This window comes from Dama dama, chromosome 8, assembly GCF_033118175.1.
Source record: "Dama dama isolate Ldn47 chromosome 8, ASM3311817v1, whole genome shotgun sequence".
Taxonomy (NCBI): Eukaryota; Metazoa; Chordata; class Mammalia; order Artiodactyla; family Cervidae; genus Dama; species Dama dama.
The window spans coordinates 39166751-39186311 of record NC_083688.1 but is presented as its reverse complement, the minus strand read 5'-3'; the positions used below and the strand labels follow the sequence as shown (position 1 = coordinate 39186311).

The 19561-nt window shown below is 38.3% G+C and overlaps 1 protein-coding gene across 2 annotated transcripts in view; it reads left to right on the top strand.

Moving 5' to 3' along the window:
* The first annotated feature begins 10110 nt into the window (after nucleotides 1-10110).
* The window catches only part of CPO (carboxypeptidase O), a 32374-nt gene continuing 22923 nt past the window's right edge, over nucleotides 10111-19561 (top strand). For both annotated transcript variants that reach the window (XM_061148911.1, XM_061148910.1), the window contains exon 1: nucleotides 10111-10268. In XM_061148911.1, the coding sequence (XP_061004894.1) occupies nucleotides 10120-10268 (149 nt within the window). In that variant the 5' untranslated portion in view covers nucleotides 10111-10119. The remainder of the gene's footprint in view (nucleotides 10269-19561) is intronic.

Below are 19561 nucleotides of genomic sequence, written 5' to 3'. Positions count from 1 at the left end.
ATACAGTATTGGGAACAAAGTAGACAGGGCAAGCAAGCAATGAGATAAAAATATACATATATATTTTTAAAGCCAACTAGTATGTGGCGCTATTTAGCCAGTGTATAATTTTCTGTAGTTTGCTGGCTGTGTTTTAGAAGCCTGATAAGATCTGGCCATGGAGGATTGCTCCTGTTCTTCTAAACCTCAATCTTGTTTCTGCATTTAATTATTCACAAAGTACAAGAAGACTAAGACCAATTGTATTTACTTATTTTCACTTGTCCTGGAATCTGGTTGGTGTGTTGGCTGGATCATCTGAGAAGTAGATGCCAAGATGGAGTTGGGAGTGGAAAAGACTTATAGGGGGTAGTCCTTGTGAAAGATCAAAGGCATAGTAAGCAGGAGAACCTTCAGAACTTGATGCAGTTCTGACACTCATTAAAGAGAGAGGGAAGAAAGGAGGACTGAATAGACCTGGTGCAGTTCCAAGAATATTGCTCATAGAATAACCCTGCATATATACAAGGAAGAGCTCTTGTGCCATTTCTGTGTTCTACCATTGGTTGGGGAATGTCCAGGTAGCGCATAGTTTTAGCTTGAATACTGAGTAAGATTCTGAAGGCACCCACAGCCAGAGATTGGCAGAAGTTTCCTTCTTGAAACTGAATCTCAATGGGGGTGCTCCCACAGCTGCTATAGCTGGTAGAAGGGAAGCAGGCAGAAACAGAAAGCCAAGTGCCTAGCTGTATACATGAGATGGTAGACATAGCCAAGATTTATGTCATTTGATAAGAACACAGATACAGATTCATGCATCCATCCATGCGTCCATGGATCCACCCACTTAGCTATCCACCCATACACTCTTTTATCACCTTAGATGACAGCAGCAATCTCTGAAGCTTCTCTCAAAACAAGAATCTCATCCATGGTGCTACCTCAGAAACCAAATCTAGATTTTGCCTCTTTGCTACCACAGCCACAATCTGTGAGTGACAACTAGCCTGTATCTCTACCCAATATGCTTCTGTTCCTAATTCAACATACACTTCTGAAATGAAGTCCTTTATAAACCCTAATTTCTACCAGTCTGACACACCTCTTTCTTGAGTCTTAATGATACTTTGCTCCACTAGATAGACCATAATTTATGTTATAGCCCTTTGACTCAGCGTTGCAGGCATAAAAAGTGCATGGCAAGTGATGAGGCTCACTGTGATGTCCTTGGGTTCAGGGTCAATAAGAACAGCTATGGGACAGCAGAGGTGGTGAGACGGCTTGGCTGTGTGCCTTCCAGTTCTGAAGTCACTGAAACTGTTTACCTTCAAGATAACCCCGGCCTTTGGTTATAACATTTCATAGCATCCTCTTTCCAACTAATATGGCCACCAGCCATGAGAAATCATGGACTTGATTTTGAGAGCACATTATTTTGGAGGATCTTTATCCCAGTGTTGGGATTGTCTAGGGCTTGGCAGATAATGAAAAGAGGTTGATTTTTTAAAGAGATATTCCTGCCAATTAGAAATATATCTTCCACTGTATCAGCAGTCTCTAAGGTCCTTTGCATTTCTTTCACCCTATTACTTATTCTAACAAAGGACATGGATCTCACCATAATAGGAACTAATTCCTCCCTTTTTCTATCTAAAACAATGTTTACACTTTGGCAGGCCTTCTCTCACATGGTTTAAAGAACCACATGTGTTTGCAGGCATTCTATCAAGTAGTTTAGAGAACATAAAACTTGCAGTAATAATTTTGGGGAGTAAATTTTATTGTTATGGCTTTAAAACACAATCAAATAAAAACAAGAATTCCATTAGTAGTTGAATATTGTAATAATAAAGTTGAGAATAAATTTTACTGCTATAAGAACTATGAAACAGCAATAATAAAAAACACTATTATTGAAAATAAATTGTGTTGAAATGACTAACTAGAAAGCTATAAAACACAATGATAAGGAATAATCTAATCACCAGAAAAGATATGATAATAATTCACGCTTGTTAGTGAGGAGTCCATGGTTCCAGTTCATTGGCCCCGGGTGCTCTAGGTTACTGCCTGCATTCCATAAGGTTGCAGAAAGATAATCTTTGACCATTGGGTTGGCAGGATATATTACATATTACAGTGAAATTGGACATGGGGCTTGAGGAAAATCCAATTATCAGTGATTGTTAGGAAAATCCTGTGTAGTACTGCCAAATGTCCTCACAATGTATTCTTAAAAATTATTTGATTTCCATTACCAATTTGTATGCATTATTTGACCATGCATTTCATGTACTTCTTATTTTTATTTATGTTCTTTTTCTTCAGAATGACTGCATGGGATTGCATATCTATTGAGGGGGAAAGCCTATTTAATCTTGCTTTTTATTTAAATTACCCATGCATCCCTGAGTCCATCTGGGTCCCCTTCCAATTAGCAGAAGCATGGAAAGAAAACACCTTTATCTCCTATGTTCCTCTCTCCCTCTGTGGAGCTCTCAGCTCCATGAAAACATTTGCTTCGGAGTTAGGACCACCCAGGTGGCTGGCCTGTCTCTGTATTTAGGTGAGGGGAAGAATATCACAGGGGCTATATTTTACTTCTTGTTCTGAACACCATCAAAATTCAAATTCAAGATTTCCAAATTGGCAATTTCCCCAGGGGGATGAAGGAAGATTATTAACAATGAAGTTTCTATTAGGCCACAGAGGCAAGCTGCACAATTTTCTGTACTCCTCACCTCCTCTCTCTTCTTGGTCCTTTTTGAACAAAACTCTAGTTGACTTTTGTCTTATCACATGGCATGTACTTACTGAAATTGCTCTTTTCAAGGTCTCCAGGAATCTCTATCCTCCTAGTTCTTGGCCATCATCAGACTTGACCTCTTTACAGGATTTGGCCCAGTGAGTAACTCTCACTTTCTTAAAATGATCTTCTCACTTGACTTCTGGGACACAACAGTCTCTTGGTTTTCTATTTACCTCACTGGCTGTTTTTTCTTAATTTCCATTGCTGGAGTTCTCATTTTCTATACCACAATCTCTAAATGTTACAATCTCTCAATGACCTACACACCAGTCCTTGTTCTTCCCTTCTCAGTCTATACTTGGACCCTAGAAGGGCTCCTCTGTGTGGCTTCAAACACTAGCTCTTTCATCCCAGGCAGTCACAAATGTACGCACTTCACTCCAACTTTCCTTCCAGACCGAGCCTGCTATAGCTGCTGCCCATTTCTAAGACCTTGGGATGTCTAAGAAACATCTCAAAATTATCAATCTTAAATTGAATCTTAACTTTCCATCCCCTCAGAGTCACTCTTCCTTTGATTTCCCCCATATCATAAAAAGTCATTACTATTCAATCCATTTCGTGGCCCCTCAATCTAGGAGTTGTTCTTGAGTTCCCCAATTTCCTCATACTTTGTATTTATTCCGTAAGCATATGTGTTATTCTGCTGCTAAAATAAATTCCCAGTGCGACCATGGCTTACCATGTAGTCCATGACATTTAGCCCTGGGCCCCATCATCTCTCCCCTGGAATGCTGTGGTAACCTTCCCCACTGCTCTTTCTGTCTTCATTTTTTTATTATAAATTTACTTATTTATCATTGAAAGATAATTGCTTTACAATATTGTGTTGGTTTCTGCCATACATCAATGTGAGTCAGCCATAGGCATACATATGTCTCCTCTCTCTTGAACCTCCCTCCCACTGCCCACCCCTTCCCACCTCTCTAGGTTGTTACAAAGACCCTGTTCTAGTTCCCTGAGTCAAGCAATAAATTCCCATTGGTTATCTATTTTATGTATGGTAGGGTATATGCTGTGTGGATCACAATAAACTGTGGAAAATTCTGAAAGAGATGGGCATACCAGACCACCTGACCTGACTCTTGAGAAACCTATATGCAGGTCAGGAAGCAACAGTTAGAACTGGACATGGAACAACAGACTGGTTCCAAATAGGAAAAGGAGTACATCAAGGCTGTACATTGTCACCCTGCTTATTTAACTTATATGCAGAGTACATCATGAGAAACGCTGGGCTGGAAGAAGCTGGAATCAAGATTGCCGGGAGAAATATCAATAACCTCAGATATGCAGATGACACCACCCTATGGCTGAAAGTGAAGAGGAACTAAAAAGCCTCTTGATGGAAGTGAAAGAGGAGGTGAAAAAGTTGGCTTAAAGCTCAACATTCAGAAAACTAAGATCATGGCATCTGGTCCCATCACTTCATGGCAAATAGATGGGGAAACAGTGGAAAGAGTGTCAGACTTTATTTTTTTGGGCTCCAAATCACTGCAGATGGTGATTGCAGTCATGAAATTAAAAGACACTTACTCCTTGGAAGGAAAGTTATGACCAACCTAGACAGCATATTAAAAAGCAGAGACATCACTTTGTCAACAAAGGTCTGTGTAGTCAAGGCTATGGTTTTTCCAGTGGTCGTGTATGGATGTGAGAGTTGGACTGTGAAGAAAGCTGAGTGCCGAAGAATTGATGCTTTTGAACTGTGGTGTTGGAGACGACTCTTGAGAGTTCCTTGGACTGCAAGGAGATCCAACCAGTCCATCCTAAAGGCGATCAGTCCTGGGTGTACATTGGAAGGACTGATGCTGAAGCTGAAACTCCAATACTTTGGGCACCTGATGCGAAGAGTTGACTCATTGGAAAAGACCCTGATGCTGGGAGGGATTGGGGGCAGGAGGAGAAGGGGATGACAGAGGATGAGATGGCTGAATGGCATCACCGACTCGAAGGACATGAGTTTGAGTAAACTCCGGGCATTGTTGATGGACAGGGAGGTCTGGCATGCTGCGATTCATGGGGTCGCAAAGAGTCGGACGTGACTGAGCAACTGAACTGACTGACTGAACTGAGGGTATATGTTACCATGTTAGTCTCTCCATTCATCCCCAGGTCGCCCTCCTCCCTCCAACCTATGTCCATAAGTCTGTTCTCTATGTCTGTATCTTCATTGCTACCCTGCAAATAGGTTAATCAGTACCATCTTTCTAGATTCTATATAGATGCTTATATATGATATTTGTTTTCTCTTTCTGACTTACTTCACTCTGTATAATAGGCTCTAGGTTCATCTACCTCATTAGAACTGACTCAAATACCTTTCTTTTCATGGCTGACTAATGTTGCATCGTATATGTGTACCACAGATTCTTTATGCATTCACTGTTGATGGATATCTAGGTTGCTTTCCACGTCCTAGCTATTGTAAATAGTGCTGCAGTGAACATTGGGGTACACGTGTCTTTTCAATTTTAGTTTCTTCTGTGTACATGTCTAATAGTGGGATCTCTGCATCATATGGTTGTTTTATTCCTAATTTTTTGAGGAATCTCCATACTGACTTCCATGGTGGCTGTATCATTTTACATTTCCCAACAACAGTGCAAGAGGGTTCCTTTCTCTGCACAGCCTCTCCAGGATTTAGGATTTTTTGATGATGGCCATTTTGACTGGTGTGAGGTGATATCTCATTGTACTTTTGATTTACTTTTGATTTTGAGTGATTTGAGCATCTTTTCATGCGTTTATTAGCCATCTCTATGTCTTCTTTGAGAAATGTCTATTTAGGTCTTCTGGCCACATTTTTATTTGGTTGCTTTTTTTAATATTGAGCTACTTGTATAAAATAGATAACTAAAGTGAGCATATTGTATAGCACAGGGAACTCTACTCAGTACATTGTGGTGACCTGTTGAGGCTGTTCAATCACTCAGTTGCGTCTGAATCTTTGAGACCCCATGGACTGCACATGCCATCCCTGTCCTTCACCATCTACCAGAACTTGTCCAAATTGATGTCCATTGAGTCGGTGATGCCATCCAGCCATCTCATTATCTGTCATCTCATTCTTCCACCTTCAATCTTCCCCAGCATCAGGGTCTTTTCCAATGAATCAGTTCTTTGCATCAGGTGGCCAAAGTCTTGGAGCTTCAGTTTCATAATCATCTTCATAATCCTTCAAATGAATATTTAGGGTTGATTTCTTTTAGGATTGACTGCTTTGATCTCTTTGCCATCCAAAAGACTCTAGAGTCTTCTCCAGCATCACAGTTCAAAGGCATCAATTCTTTGGCACTCTCACATCCGTACATGGCTACTGGAAAAACCATAGCTTTGACTATATGTACCTTTGTCGGCAAATTAGTGTCTCTGCTTTTTAACATGCTGTCTAGGTTTGTCATTGCTTTTCTTCCAAGGTGCAAGTTCAGTTCAATTCAGTCAGTCATTCGTGTCCAACTCTTTGCAATCCCATGGACTGCAGCATGCCAGGCCTCTCTATCCATCACCAACTCCCGGAGTGTGCTCAAACTCATGTCCATCCAGTTGGTGATGCCATCCAACCATCTCATCCTCTGTCATCCCTTTCTCCTCCTGCCATCAATCTTTCCCAGCATCAGGGTCCTTCCCAATGAGTCAGTTGTTTGCATCAGGTGGCCAATGAATATTCAGGACTGATTTCTGTTATGATTGACTGATTTGATCTCCTTGCAGTCAAAGGGACTCCCAAGAGTCTTCAACACCACAGTTCAAAAGCATCAATTCTTTGGTGCTCAGCTTTCTTTATGGTCCAACTCTCACATCCATACCTGACTACTGGAAAAACAATAGCTTTGATTAGATGGAACTTGGTTGGCAAAATAATGTCTCTGCTTTTTAATATGCTCCTTCTTCCAAGGAGCAAGCGTCTTTTCATTTCACTCCTGCAGTCGCCATCTGCAGTGATTTTGGAGACCAAAAAAATAAAGTCTCTCACTGTTTCCATTGCTTTCCCATCTATTTGCCATGAGGTGATGGGACTAGATGCCATGATCTTCATTTTTAAAATGTTGTGTTTCAAGTCAGCTTTTTAACTCTTTGTTTTTAGTTTCATCAAGAGGCTCTTTAGTTCCTCTTTGCTTTCTGCCATAAGGGTGGTGTCATCTGCATATCTGTTGTTATTGATATCTTTTCTGGCAATCTTGATTCCAGCTGTGCTTCATCCAGTCCAACATTTCTGATGATGTACTCTGTATATAAGTTAAATAAGCAGGGTGACAATATACAGCCTTGAGGTACTCCTTTCCCAATTTGGAACCAGTCTGCTGTTACATGTTCAGTTCTAACTGTTGCTTCTTGACCTGCATACAGATTTCCCAAGAGGCAGGGCAGGTGGTCTGGTATTCCCATCTCTTGAAGAATTTTCCACAGTTTGTTGTGATCCACACAGTCAAAGGCTTTGGCGAAGTCAATAAAGCAGAAGTAGATGTTTTCCTGGAATTCTCTTACTTTTCTATGATCCAGCGAATGTTGGTGATTTGATCTCTGGTTCCTCTGCCTCTTCTAAATCCAGCTTGAACATTTGGAAGTTCTCAGTTCACATACTGTTGAAGCTTAGCTTGGAGAATTTTGAACATTACTTTTGCTAGCGTGTGAGATGAGTGCAATTGTGTAGTAGTTTGAACATTCTGTGTTATTGCGTTTCTTTGGGATTGGAATGAAAACTGATCTTTTCCAGTTCCTGTGGCCACTGCTGGGTTTTCCAAATTTGTTGGCATATTGAGTGCAGCACTTTCACAGTGCCATCTTTTAGGAATTGAAATAGCTCAGCTGGAATTCCATCACCTCCACTAGCTTTGTTCATAGTGATGCTTTCTAAGGCCCACTTGATTTCTGATTTCAGGATGTCTGGCTCTAGATGCATGATCACACCATCTTGGTTACCTGGGTCATGAAGGTCTTTTTTGTGTAGTTCCTCTGTGTATTCTTGCCACTTTCTCTTACTATCTTCTGCTTCTGTTAGGTCCATACGATTTCTGTCCTTTATTGTGCCCATCTTTGCATGAAATATTCCCTTGGTATTTCTAATTTTCTTGAAAAGATCACTAGTGTTTACCATCCTGTTGTTTTACTCTATTTCTTTGCATCGTTTACTTAAAAAGGCTTTCTTATCTCTCCTTGCTATTCTTTAGAACTCTGCATTCTGGTGGGTATATCTTTCCTTTTCTCCTTTGCCTTTTGCTTTTCTTCTTTTTTCAGCTGTTTGTAAGGCCTCCTCAGACAGCCATTTTCCTTTTGCATTTCTTTTTCTTGGGGATGGTTTTGATCACCACCTCCTGTGCAGTGTTATGAACCTCCATCCATAGTGGTGACTTGAATGGGAAGGAAATCCAAAAGGGGTGGTGTATATGTATAAATATGATAGATTGATTTTGCTGTACAGTAGAAGCTAACACAGCATATATGCGTGGTCCCTTTAGTCATGTCCGACTCTGTGACCCTATGAACTCGAGTTGGCCATTTTCCTCTGTCCATAGGGATCCTCCAGACAAGAATACTGGAGTGGGCTGCCATGCCCTCCTCCAGGGGACCTTCCTGACCCAGGGATGGAACCCATGTCTGTTATGTCTCCCACATTGGCAGGCAGGTCTTTACCACTAGTGGCACCTGGGTAGCTCAACACAACATTGTAAGGCAACTTTACATCAATAAGATTAATTAAAAATAAAATATCAAAACACAACTTGTTCAATGATTTCTTAGAATAAAATCCTAAGTCCATACTGTGGCCCATGGTTTCTACAAGATCTGGCTCTTGCCTCTCTCTCTGACCTCATTTTCCATCACTCTCTCTTGCTCCCACTTCACTTAAACACTGATTTCCTTCCAGTTCCTCTATCACGCCAAGCTCATTTCTTCCTACACATTTGCTCCCCTTTACTTAAAATACTTTTTCTACAGACCTCTGAAGAACCACATCATTCAGAACTGTCTTACATCAGTCAGGAATGGCTCTCTATCTCAATATATTCTTGGCCCATATCTTTCCTTACTGTGATTTCTTTTACTCAAAATTGTATTATTTGTTTGTGAACTTGCTTATTCTCTTCTCAATTCTATGTTGAATTCCATTTAAAGAACCTCATTCATCTTGTATGTATTGATCTTTGTAATAGTGCTTGGTACCTGGAGAGTACTCATTACATTTTTGTAGAAAGAATGAATGGATGAATGATCATACAAGGCAAAGGATTTAGATGGATCCCCAAATTCTAGAACCCTAACCCCCACCCTGAGGGGAGATGCTTAGTGGCTCAGTTGTGTCTGACTCTTTGTGACCCTTTGGACTATAGCCAGCTACTGCCCTCTGTCCATGTGATTCTTCAGGCAAGGTTGTTCAGGAAGTGGATTGCCACTTCCTCCTCTAGGGGATCTTCCTGTTTCAGGGATTGAACTCGTGTCTCCTGCATTGCAGGCGGATTCTTTACTGCTGAGATGGCCTGGTGACTCAGATGGTAAAGAATCTGCCTGCAATGCAGGAGACCCGGGTTCATTTCCTGAGTCAGGAAGATCTCCTGAAGAATTCCATTGGCAGAGGAGCCTGTTGGGACTGTGTAGCATCAGACATGACTGAACAATGAACACACACACAACCCAGATGCTAAGAACTCTGTTTAAACCTTTTACGTCTCTGCACTAAAATTTGCCTAGCTCAGTTAGATTTTTATCAGTAATCTTAACTTGAACCTTTGTTTTACTGGTCACTGTTTGAGAGATTTGAGGCGTATCCTGGGTTTGTCTAAAAACATGGGGGTGGGAGGCAGTGTCTGACAAGAGTCCTTTATGTAAGAAGAATGTATGGGGAAATCCACTTGGGAAAGGATTTAAAACGTTTTCATTGCTCAGATATGGAGAGGCCTGCGTTTGTTTAAGAAGCTGATGATGTGGTCCATCAGAACAAGAGAAGACCTTTGACACCAGATAAAGCCTTAGATTGCAGAGTGAAGTGAAGACCCCAAATAATAATCATGCCCACCATGACCACAGCAGAAGACACAGCCGCTATTATACTCAGTGACCTGTGTGGAAGAAAGAGCAGGAGTAGTCTGCTCTTGAATATAGGTGATGGGGATTCCTAGAACTGAGGACTTTACACAGGGAAGAAACTTCTTTCTGGATCTAGGGGAGACAAGAGCTTTGATAAAGTTGGTTTTAAAGGAGAAAAAAGTCAAATAATTTTCCACTATTAAAAAAAAGTTGTTTGACGACACGATGGAGTTAATGAAGCAACTGCTTACGTATTAACTTCTGTTGAGACATCCAGACTTATCTTATCTTGACTGTGGGAGCCTATGCCCTTATGCATTCTCAGAGACACAGGATCCACTGACCTGCAGGAGAAGCACAGATTTTCTAGCTCTCTTTACAGAAGAATGAAACCTCTGCTTGGAACCTTTTACCTGTTGGGTATGCTGGTTCCTGGTTGGCTGGGATACGATAGGTGAGTATGAAGTGGAAGGAGGGGTGACCGGTATGATTTGGATTGTCTGAATGGAAAGCTTCTCTTCAAGATCAGTGCAGTTGGATTCTCCACTCTTCCTACCCATTACGCACACCACCATGAAATGAGAATAATAATGACTGAAATTTTATCATTGAGCTTTACTCTTTGTGTGTGTGTGTGTGTTAGTCACTCAGTCGTGTCTGGCTCTTTGCAACCCCATGGACTGTAGCTTGCCAAGCTACTCTGTCCATGGAATTCTCCAGGCAAGAATACTTTTCCAGGGGCTCTTCCCAATCCAGGAATCAAACTGAGCATTACTCTGCTGCTGCTGCTGCTAAGTTACTTCAGTCGTGTCCAACCCTTTGCAACCCCATGCATCATAGCCCACCAGGCTCCTCTGTCCATGGGATTCTCCAGGCAAGAATACTGGAGTGAGACATTCCCTTCTCTAGAGCATTACTCTAATAATCTTTAAATAAATATATAGATCTTCAACAAAGATTTCCTAGCACAGTGTATGATAAATACCAATAGATATGTCATATTTTGTAATTGAAAAAAGAAAACCGTAATGAAAATTCTATATCCCTCATTTACATAATTTCTCCATTGATAAATCACATTATTCTAATTATTCAGAAAATGTTTCAAGTGTTTAAAACTACCAAACAACTTCACTAAGACATAATTACTGTTGATGTTTTTGAACAGATAGTGAGGTAGCTAATTAAGCATATAGTACTACTGCAAACATTTTTCAGTTAAGTTGTCTTATACAAAATTTCTTATGGCATTCATAACTTATTGAAAGCATAATGCAATCACTAATAATACTCCATCATTGCTACCCTATAAGGCAGAGTGATTTCTACTGTCATTTTATACATAATGCTGTGATGCACATCCAGCCATATGATAATTTTTGTTGTTATTGTTGCAAATTTTTTATTATTTCCCTAATATAAGTTATAAGAAGTGGAATCACTGGGTTAGAAGCTGCAAAAAGCTCAAGAATCTTGCTACATATTGCCAAAGTGCCCTCTAGAAAGCTGCATTGCTTTACACTTCCAACTACAGTGTATGAAAGCACTTTTTAAGCATTTTCCAATTTGACAAGTGAAAAATAGCCACAGTTACTTATTTTTCATTTTGTTTATTTCTTATAAGGTTAAGTATTTTGTCTTATTTATTACTCATTTTATCAGTTTATAAATTGCTCATTCATGTCATTTGCCATTTTGTGTTCTTTCTCCACTCATAATGAATAAATTTTTGGAATATATAATATATATTAAACATTGTGTGTATGTGTAGTTCCAACATTAAGTGTATTTTCCTTTATTAGTATTATGCACAGTTTATTATTCTGCACACTTAATATGTCTCATCATGCACGTGTGGTTAGAAACAGTGTTTCTTCTTTAGTTCCATGTTTAATCTAATCCTACAGCAAACACGCTCTCACTGAGCAGAGAAATCCAGTCCAATTTTTGCCCCAGATTAACTGTATGACCTCAGCCTGTCCCTCAGCTTCATAGATCGTCTGATTTCAGATACGTAAAGGAAGTCCAGGATCTATGTGATACCTAAAGCTGTTTGGACATCACTATCTCATGTTTTCATTACTTTACCTGGGTTTCATATAGATACTGCGTTTATCTTCTCTTCTGAGAGTCTTCATTCATAAATCATAGACAAAGACTTACATATAACACAGGACTTTGATTGGAATAAAAAACTTGCTTAAAATATCACAAACCTCCAAACATACATATTCTTTTTTTTTTCCATTTTTTTTCCATTTATTTTTATTAGTTGGAGGCTAATTACTTTACAATATTGTAGTGGTTTTTGTCATACATTGACATGAATCAGCCATGGATTTACATGTATTCCCCATCCCGATCCCCCCCTCACCTCCCTCTCCACCTGATTCCTCTGGGTCTTCCCAGTGCACCAGGCCCGAGCACTTGTCTCATTCATTTGAATCAGTTCTAATGAGATGAAACTGGAGCCCATTATACAGAGTGAAGTAAGCCAGAAAGATAAAGACCAATACAGTATACTAAAGCATATATATGGAATTTAGAAAGATGGTAACAATAACCCTATATGCAAAACAAACATACATATTCTTTGAACTGGTATTCCTTCTTCTGTAAATTTATTTTGAGAAAACAAACTATGGAAAGACTCATATGCACTGAGATATAGCTTTATTTATAAGATAAACATGATATTAAATATTATAAAATTTGGAAACAACCTACATGCCCCATATTAAGGTATGTAAATATTGATACATGACAGATGACAGTAGGATATTATTTATCCATTAGAATAATAACTATGAAAAAATTAATAGCATGGGAAAAGACATGTTTTATGCTAAAAGAAAGATGCAGAATACAAAATGTAATAAAAATACTTAAAAAAATAGAAGAAACCAGATAAGTACCAAAATGGACACTGTTATCTTTGGCTGCTAATTCTTTTCCTTTTCCCTCAATTATTCTTCATTTTGCAAATATCTACAAAGTAGATACATAAAATTTTTATTTTAAAAATGATTGACAAGCCCAAGTTAAATTATGGAAGTGATTTGGCTCAGATACGGGGAATCGGACAAGATGGCTTCCAGTGCACAGCTCCTCATCCCAGCACTTGAGCAAAACATTTCAAATCTGCTAGTCCTGGTCCTTGTTGATGGGTTTCATTTTCATTATTATTTACTAACATAAAATAACGTCCACTTTCATAACGCTCTTACCAACTCAAAACATAGGTTAGCTGCCATTTTTGATACTCCTTCTGTACTTTGTGATGTAATCAGTTCAGTTCAGTTGCTCAGTCATGTCCAACTCTTTGTGACCCCATTAACTGCAGCACGCCAGGCCTCCCTATCCATCACCAACTCGCAGAGTCCATGCAAACCCATGTCCATTGAGTCAGTGATGCCATCCAACCATCTCATCCTCTGTTGTCCCCTTCTCCTCCTGGCCTCAATCTTTTCCAGCATCAGGGTCTTTTAAAATGAGTCAGCTCTTCGCATCAGGTGGCAAAAGTACTGGCGTTTCAGCTTCAACATCAGTCCTTCCAATGAACACCCAGGACTGATCTCCTTTAGAATGGACTGGTTGGATCTCCTTGCAGTCCAAGGGACTCTCAAGAGTCGTCTCCAACACCACAGTTCAAAAGCATCAATTCTTCTGGGCTCAGCTTTCTTTATAGTCCAACTCTCACATCCATACATGACCACTGGAAAAACCATAGCCTTGACTAGACAGACCTTTGTTGGCAAAGTAATGTCTCTGCTTTTTAATATGCTGTCTAGGTTGGTCATAACTTTCCTTCCAAGGAGTAAGTGTCTTTTAATTTCATGGCTGCAATCACCATCCGTAGTGATTTTGGAGCCCAGAAAAATAAAGTCAGCCACTGTTTCCACTGTTTCGCCATCTATTTGCCATGAAGTGATGGGACCAGATGCCATGATCTTAGTTTTCTGAATGTTGAGCTTTAAGCTAACTTTTTCACTCTCTTCTTTCACTTTCATCAAGAGGCTTTTTAGTTTCTCTTCACTTTCTGCCATAAGGGTGGTATTAGCTGCATATCTGAGGTTATTGATATTTCTCTGGCAATCTTGATTCCAGCTTGTGCTTCCTCCAGCCCAGCGTTTCTCATGATGTACTCTGCATATAAGTTAAATAAGCAGGGTGACAATATACAGCCTTGACGTACTCCTTTTCCTATTTGGAACCAGTCTGTTGTTCCATGTCCAGTTCTAACTGTTGCTTCCTGACCTGCATATAGGTTTCTCAAGAGTCAGGTCAGGTGGTCTGGTATGCCCATCTCTTTCAGAATTTTCCACAGTTTTTTGTGATCCACACAGTCAAATGCTTTGGCATAGTCAGTAAAGCAGAAATAGATGTTTTCCTGGAGCTCTCTTGCTTTTTCGATGATCCAGCAGATGTTGGCAATTTGATCTCTGGTTCCTCTGCCTTTTCTAAAACCAGCTTGAACATCTGATACAATAGTAGTCCAGAAAATCTACAATCAACAAGGATGACAAGCTTTGTAATCTTTCCCTTGATCATTTAGGGAGGTGGTCTATTATATATATTACATACTCCCAATATGTAGAATTGTTTGGATCTAGCACTATGAATCAAGGACGGATGCTTCTGCATGCTCAGTCATGTCCAACTCTGTGACCCTTTGGACTGTAGCCCACCAGGCTCCTCTGTCCACGGAATTTTCTAGGCGAGGATACTGGAGTGGGTTTCCATGCCCTCCTCCAAGGGGTCTTTCCAACCCAGGGATTGAACCCCTATCTCTTACATGTCCTGCATTGACAGGCAGTTTCTTTACCACTAACACCACCTGGGAAGCTCCAGTAATTACTGTCAAATACTATACAGTCAATAAAAATATTTATAATGAGTTTCTATTAGTTTGAGAAAATGTCTCTGGTAGAATATATAATAAAAAGAAGCAAATACAAAATTATATATAGAGATAATTTGCACTGTGTTTATGAAAAAATATTCACTGATAAAAGCCTGAAGGGAAATATGTCAAAATATCAGCAGTGGTTAACTCAGGAAGATGGGAGGATTATTCCTTCCTTCTCTTTTCTATTTTTCTTCTCTCTGTACTTCCTAAATTTTCCACTTATAAGCAAATGCTAATTTTGTAAGAAAGAAAAAAAATTGAAAATACATTTCTGTCATGAAATATTCATGTAACTGTTTCCTAAGTATTTAAATACAAAATTTGCCTCAATATACATTAGGATTTTTGCCTCTTTCAACATCCCCAAAAAAATTTCATCAGACAATCTTTGATCTGCAGTATTTATTAATAATGTACCCCAAGAGATCATTTTCTCTGTTAAACATTTTATGAATTCCTATTCAAAAAGAATACCCAACATACAATAATCTTTTCATTTGATTGTGAGATGAGACTGGTGATAATTCGGGGGATTAGCCAGCTTTTTCCTTCCCTCTCTACATGTATTATGCATCACCCAAGAAATTGCCTGGAAACAGGAAGCTGCCTTTTCTAAGTATATGGTTTATATGTTGCTTGAACTAAGTAACATTTGGGGTTTTGAGATGTAAGTATTGTGTTTAATTTCATGTAAAATAATCAGCACTTCTAATATTAGGGGTTTTCATTCAAATCTCATATGGCTCACTTTTCTTGTATATCATATGCACCCAGTCATTCAATGCTGGGCTTAGGAAGCATCATACTCACACATTTTCCAGACATTTAACTGGGGCAAAGTTGAAGGTTGGTGCTTGAAAGTGTCCAGTGACCTTTCATTTATTCCCTTCCATATTGTGAAATTGCCTGGGAATACCAGCTCAGTTGAAACAGGAATTCACCAGCTGCCAGGCTGCTTTTTAGTGTACTCACTTTCCTATGTCACCAAGTAGATGACTGTGATCGAAACAGACCTTTGCTGAACTATGTGATGGAAAGAACCGTGTGGCCTTGAACAACCACTATCCCTGGTCCCAACCCCACAGGAAAGCATCTGCAGTGATCTCCTTTCTCAGCTGGACAGCCAGTGTGAGGAGTGAGAAGGAAGGGCTGAAAATACTCTTCTCATTAGCTTCATTTCCTCTCCTCTCCCCATTCTGCAAAAGCACCAAAACTAGGTCCCGATGGATTTATAGTGCTAAAATTTATTTAGTTTTCTTTGTAGTCCAAATTATAGATAGATAATTTTAAAAAAATAGGCTAATAAACATTTTAATGCATATTTTCTATAGTATAATAAATGTATAATTTGACTTCCCAGGTGGCACTAGTGGTAAAGAATCCCCCTGCCAAGGCAGGTAGATGTGAGATTCGTGGGTTAGATCCCAAAGTCAGGAAGATCCCCTGGAGGAGGGCATGGCAACCCACTCCAGTATTCTTGCCTGGAGAATCCCATGGACAGAGGAGCCTGGTAGGCTATAGCCCATGGGGTCGCAATGAGTCAGACATGACTCAAGTGATTTAGCATGCATGCAAATGTCTAATTTAGCCTCTGTAACAAAATCTTCACAGGAGGAAAAAAATCCAACAACCTAGGATACTAGTATTTACCTTAAGGATTGTTGTTAGAATTATATGTAGAGTTAGAACAGTGCTGACATGCATAATTGCTTGTAAAATATTGGTTGCTATTATTACCAACTACTCTTCAGTTTGGGATTCTCCCTCTCCTGTCCTCAATACACTTAGTGCACTATTTAATTGGTAGTTAGGCTCTAGCTCATCATACCTCACTTTATATTTCTTAATAGCTAAGTTATTTTGCTTTTCGTGTATTTATATCTCACTTCCTTAAGTAGATTTTAAGCTCTGTAAGGAAGAAATCTATATTCTATTACTATTACTGTGTTATCACTTTTGCATAGAGTCCCAAGGGTGCCTACCTATTGGGTTGTTGAATGAATTAGATAAGATAATAATGTAAATGTTTAGACTGGTGCCTAGACTATAGTGCCCAAAAGGGTTAACAAACATTAATATAACATATATATACTAGATGATTATTTGATAATAGCAGATGAAATGAGCTTCTGAAAATTTATGGGTAAGTTGAATTTTTTAAAATTTTAAACACACCAAGGGATGTATGTGTTTTCTTTATAAAATGATAATATGTTTTGTAAATAATCGGCCTCAACATATTACACTTATAGTATTTTTAAACTGAAATTGTTCCTTCTTAAGCACTCTGGTTTTCTTAAAAAATCAAATAGATGATAAGCATTAGAAATTCATCCCTGAGTGGAAAAGTGTATTGCTCCACAACAATTACAATTTTAATAGCATTTGTTTCTTGTAATCTCCTTTTAAAATTCATTTCATTGTTTTAACTAATTATCTAGACAATCATATCTTGTGAGCTTTTCTTGGACAAGCTAAATGAAGTACTACTCATTTAACAATAAAACATTTTACAGTTTTGAAGATAAAGAGCTTCTGCTAAGTTCAGATTATTATTATTAATATTAGTAACAATTAAAATCATGGAATTGTGTAGAGAAATTGATTTCTACTCCAGTGGGTGATTATTATGGTACATGGTGCTAATTGAACAGATTAAAAAATTAAATATAGTCAGTTCTACATTGGAGTTATATAATGTGAATTGAACTTGAGTTTTAATTGATTCTATCAAAATATTTTGTAGTTTGATATTATTTGAAGATAATATCAGTAAGATGGCTAAATTATTCTCCATATAATTATTATTTTCAATATTATTGTAGCAAAATAGGGTTTTTACTCAGCATTGTTTTGAATTGCTACTGTGTTTTCATGTACATTAAGCATTAACTACATTCCAGAAATTACTCATTTTAAAACATGGACTAACTAATTTAATCCTCATAAGAATCCCTTGGAAAGGTATTATTCCCATTTTACAGATTATAAAATGAGGCTAAATATGCCAGAATGTTCAGAGAAAAAAAATGTGAGAAAACAGATAAAATCATTGAAACATTAGCTAATTGGATCACTAACACATTTCTTTCTCTCTATCCAAAAGTTCACACCCTAGCTTCACCAAAAACTCACATCCTAGTGCTATTAACATAGAAAGAAATCACTCCAAATGTAGTTATTGGGTAAATGAATGATCAATTACTATGCTCTCATAATGAAAATATAACCCTACTTTTAACTTAGGTAAAGACTTTTAGTAAGGGAATCAAAACATTCCTCAAACATTTATGTGGTTTGGAGACAGAGAATTAGCTCTATGACTTACTAACTCTGTGACTGTTTGCAAGTTACTTGATTTCTCTTGGCCTACTTTCCTTATTTGTAGAACATGGATGATGACATTTCACAGAGTTGTAATGAGAATAAATCATATATTGTATATTATTGTTCTGGCACAAAGGAGAGGCATTGAATACTTTTATCAAACTGTTTGTTAAAATATAAGCCATACATGGCAATCCATTACATAGGCCTTTATCTATTATGGGCTTCCCAGGTGTCTCAGTGGTAAAGAATCCATCTGCCAATGCAGGAGACCTGGGTTCTATCCCTGAGTTGGGAAGATCCACTGAAGAAGGAAATGGCAACCCAATCCACTCCATTGTTCTTGCCTGGGAAATCCCAAGGACAGAGGAACCTGGGCTACATGGGGTTCCCACAGAGGAACCTGGTGGGCTACATGGGGTCACATGACTTAGCAACTAAGCAACAAAGAATATGTTATAGAAATTGAATCAATAGTTAATAACCTTACAAAACAAAGCACCAAGCCCAGATGTGTTCAGTGAATTCTATGAAATATTTAAGGAAAAAGTTATATCTCTACAGTCTCATCTAAAAAATAGAAGCAGAGGGAATATTTTTTAATTCATTCTTTGGGGCCAACCAAATATCAAAACCAGTCAAAGACATCATGAGGAAAAAACACTATAGATCAATATCTCTCATGAACATAGATATAAAAATCCATCACAAAACACTAGCAAATTAAATCCAAAAATGTACAAAATGAATTATACACCATGTCCACTGACTGAATTTATCCCAGATATGCAAGGCTAGTTTAACATTTGATAACCAATTAATGTAATCATGATCATATCAGTAGATAAAGGAAAAAAAAGATTGAAAAAATCCAATAAATGGTGCTGGAACAATTGGACATCCACACACACAAAAACAGTGAATCTAGACACAGACCTACATTCTTTACAAAATTAACTCAAAATGGATTATAGACCTAAAAAATGTAAAATGTAAAACCATAAAACTCCTAGAAGATAATGTAGGAGAAAGTCTAGATAAATTTGGGAATAGTGATGATTTTTTAAATACATCACCAAAGACATGAACCATGAAGTAAATAATTGATAGCTTATGCTTTATTAAAATTAAAAACTTATGCAAAAGATAATGTCAAGAGGAGGTGAAGACAAGCCACAAAGTGAGAGAAAATATTTGCAAAAGACATATCTGATAAAACACAGTTATCTAAAACATACAAAGAACTCTTTGTTAGTAATAACAAAGAGACAACCTGATTTTAAAAATGGACAAAGGACCTGAATGGACACACCTCAGCAAAGAAGATACACAGGTGGCAAATAAACATAGAAAACCTTGCTGGAGAAAATGAGAAATGGCACAGTCCTTTCAGTTGCTCTGGAAGACCATTTGGTAGTTTCTTACAAAACTAAACATACTCTTGCCATATGATCTAGCAAACATGCTCCGTGGTAGGATCCAAAATGAATTGGTATGATCCAAAATGAATT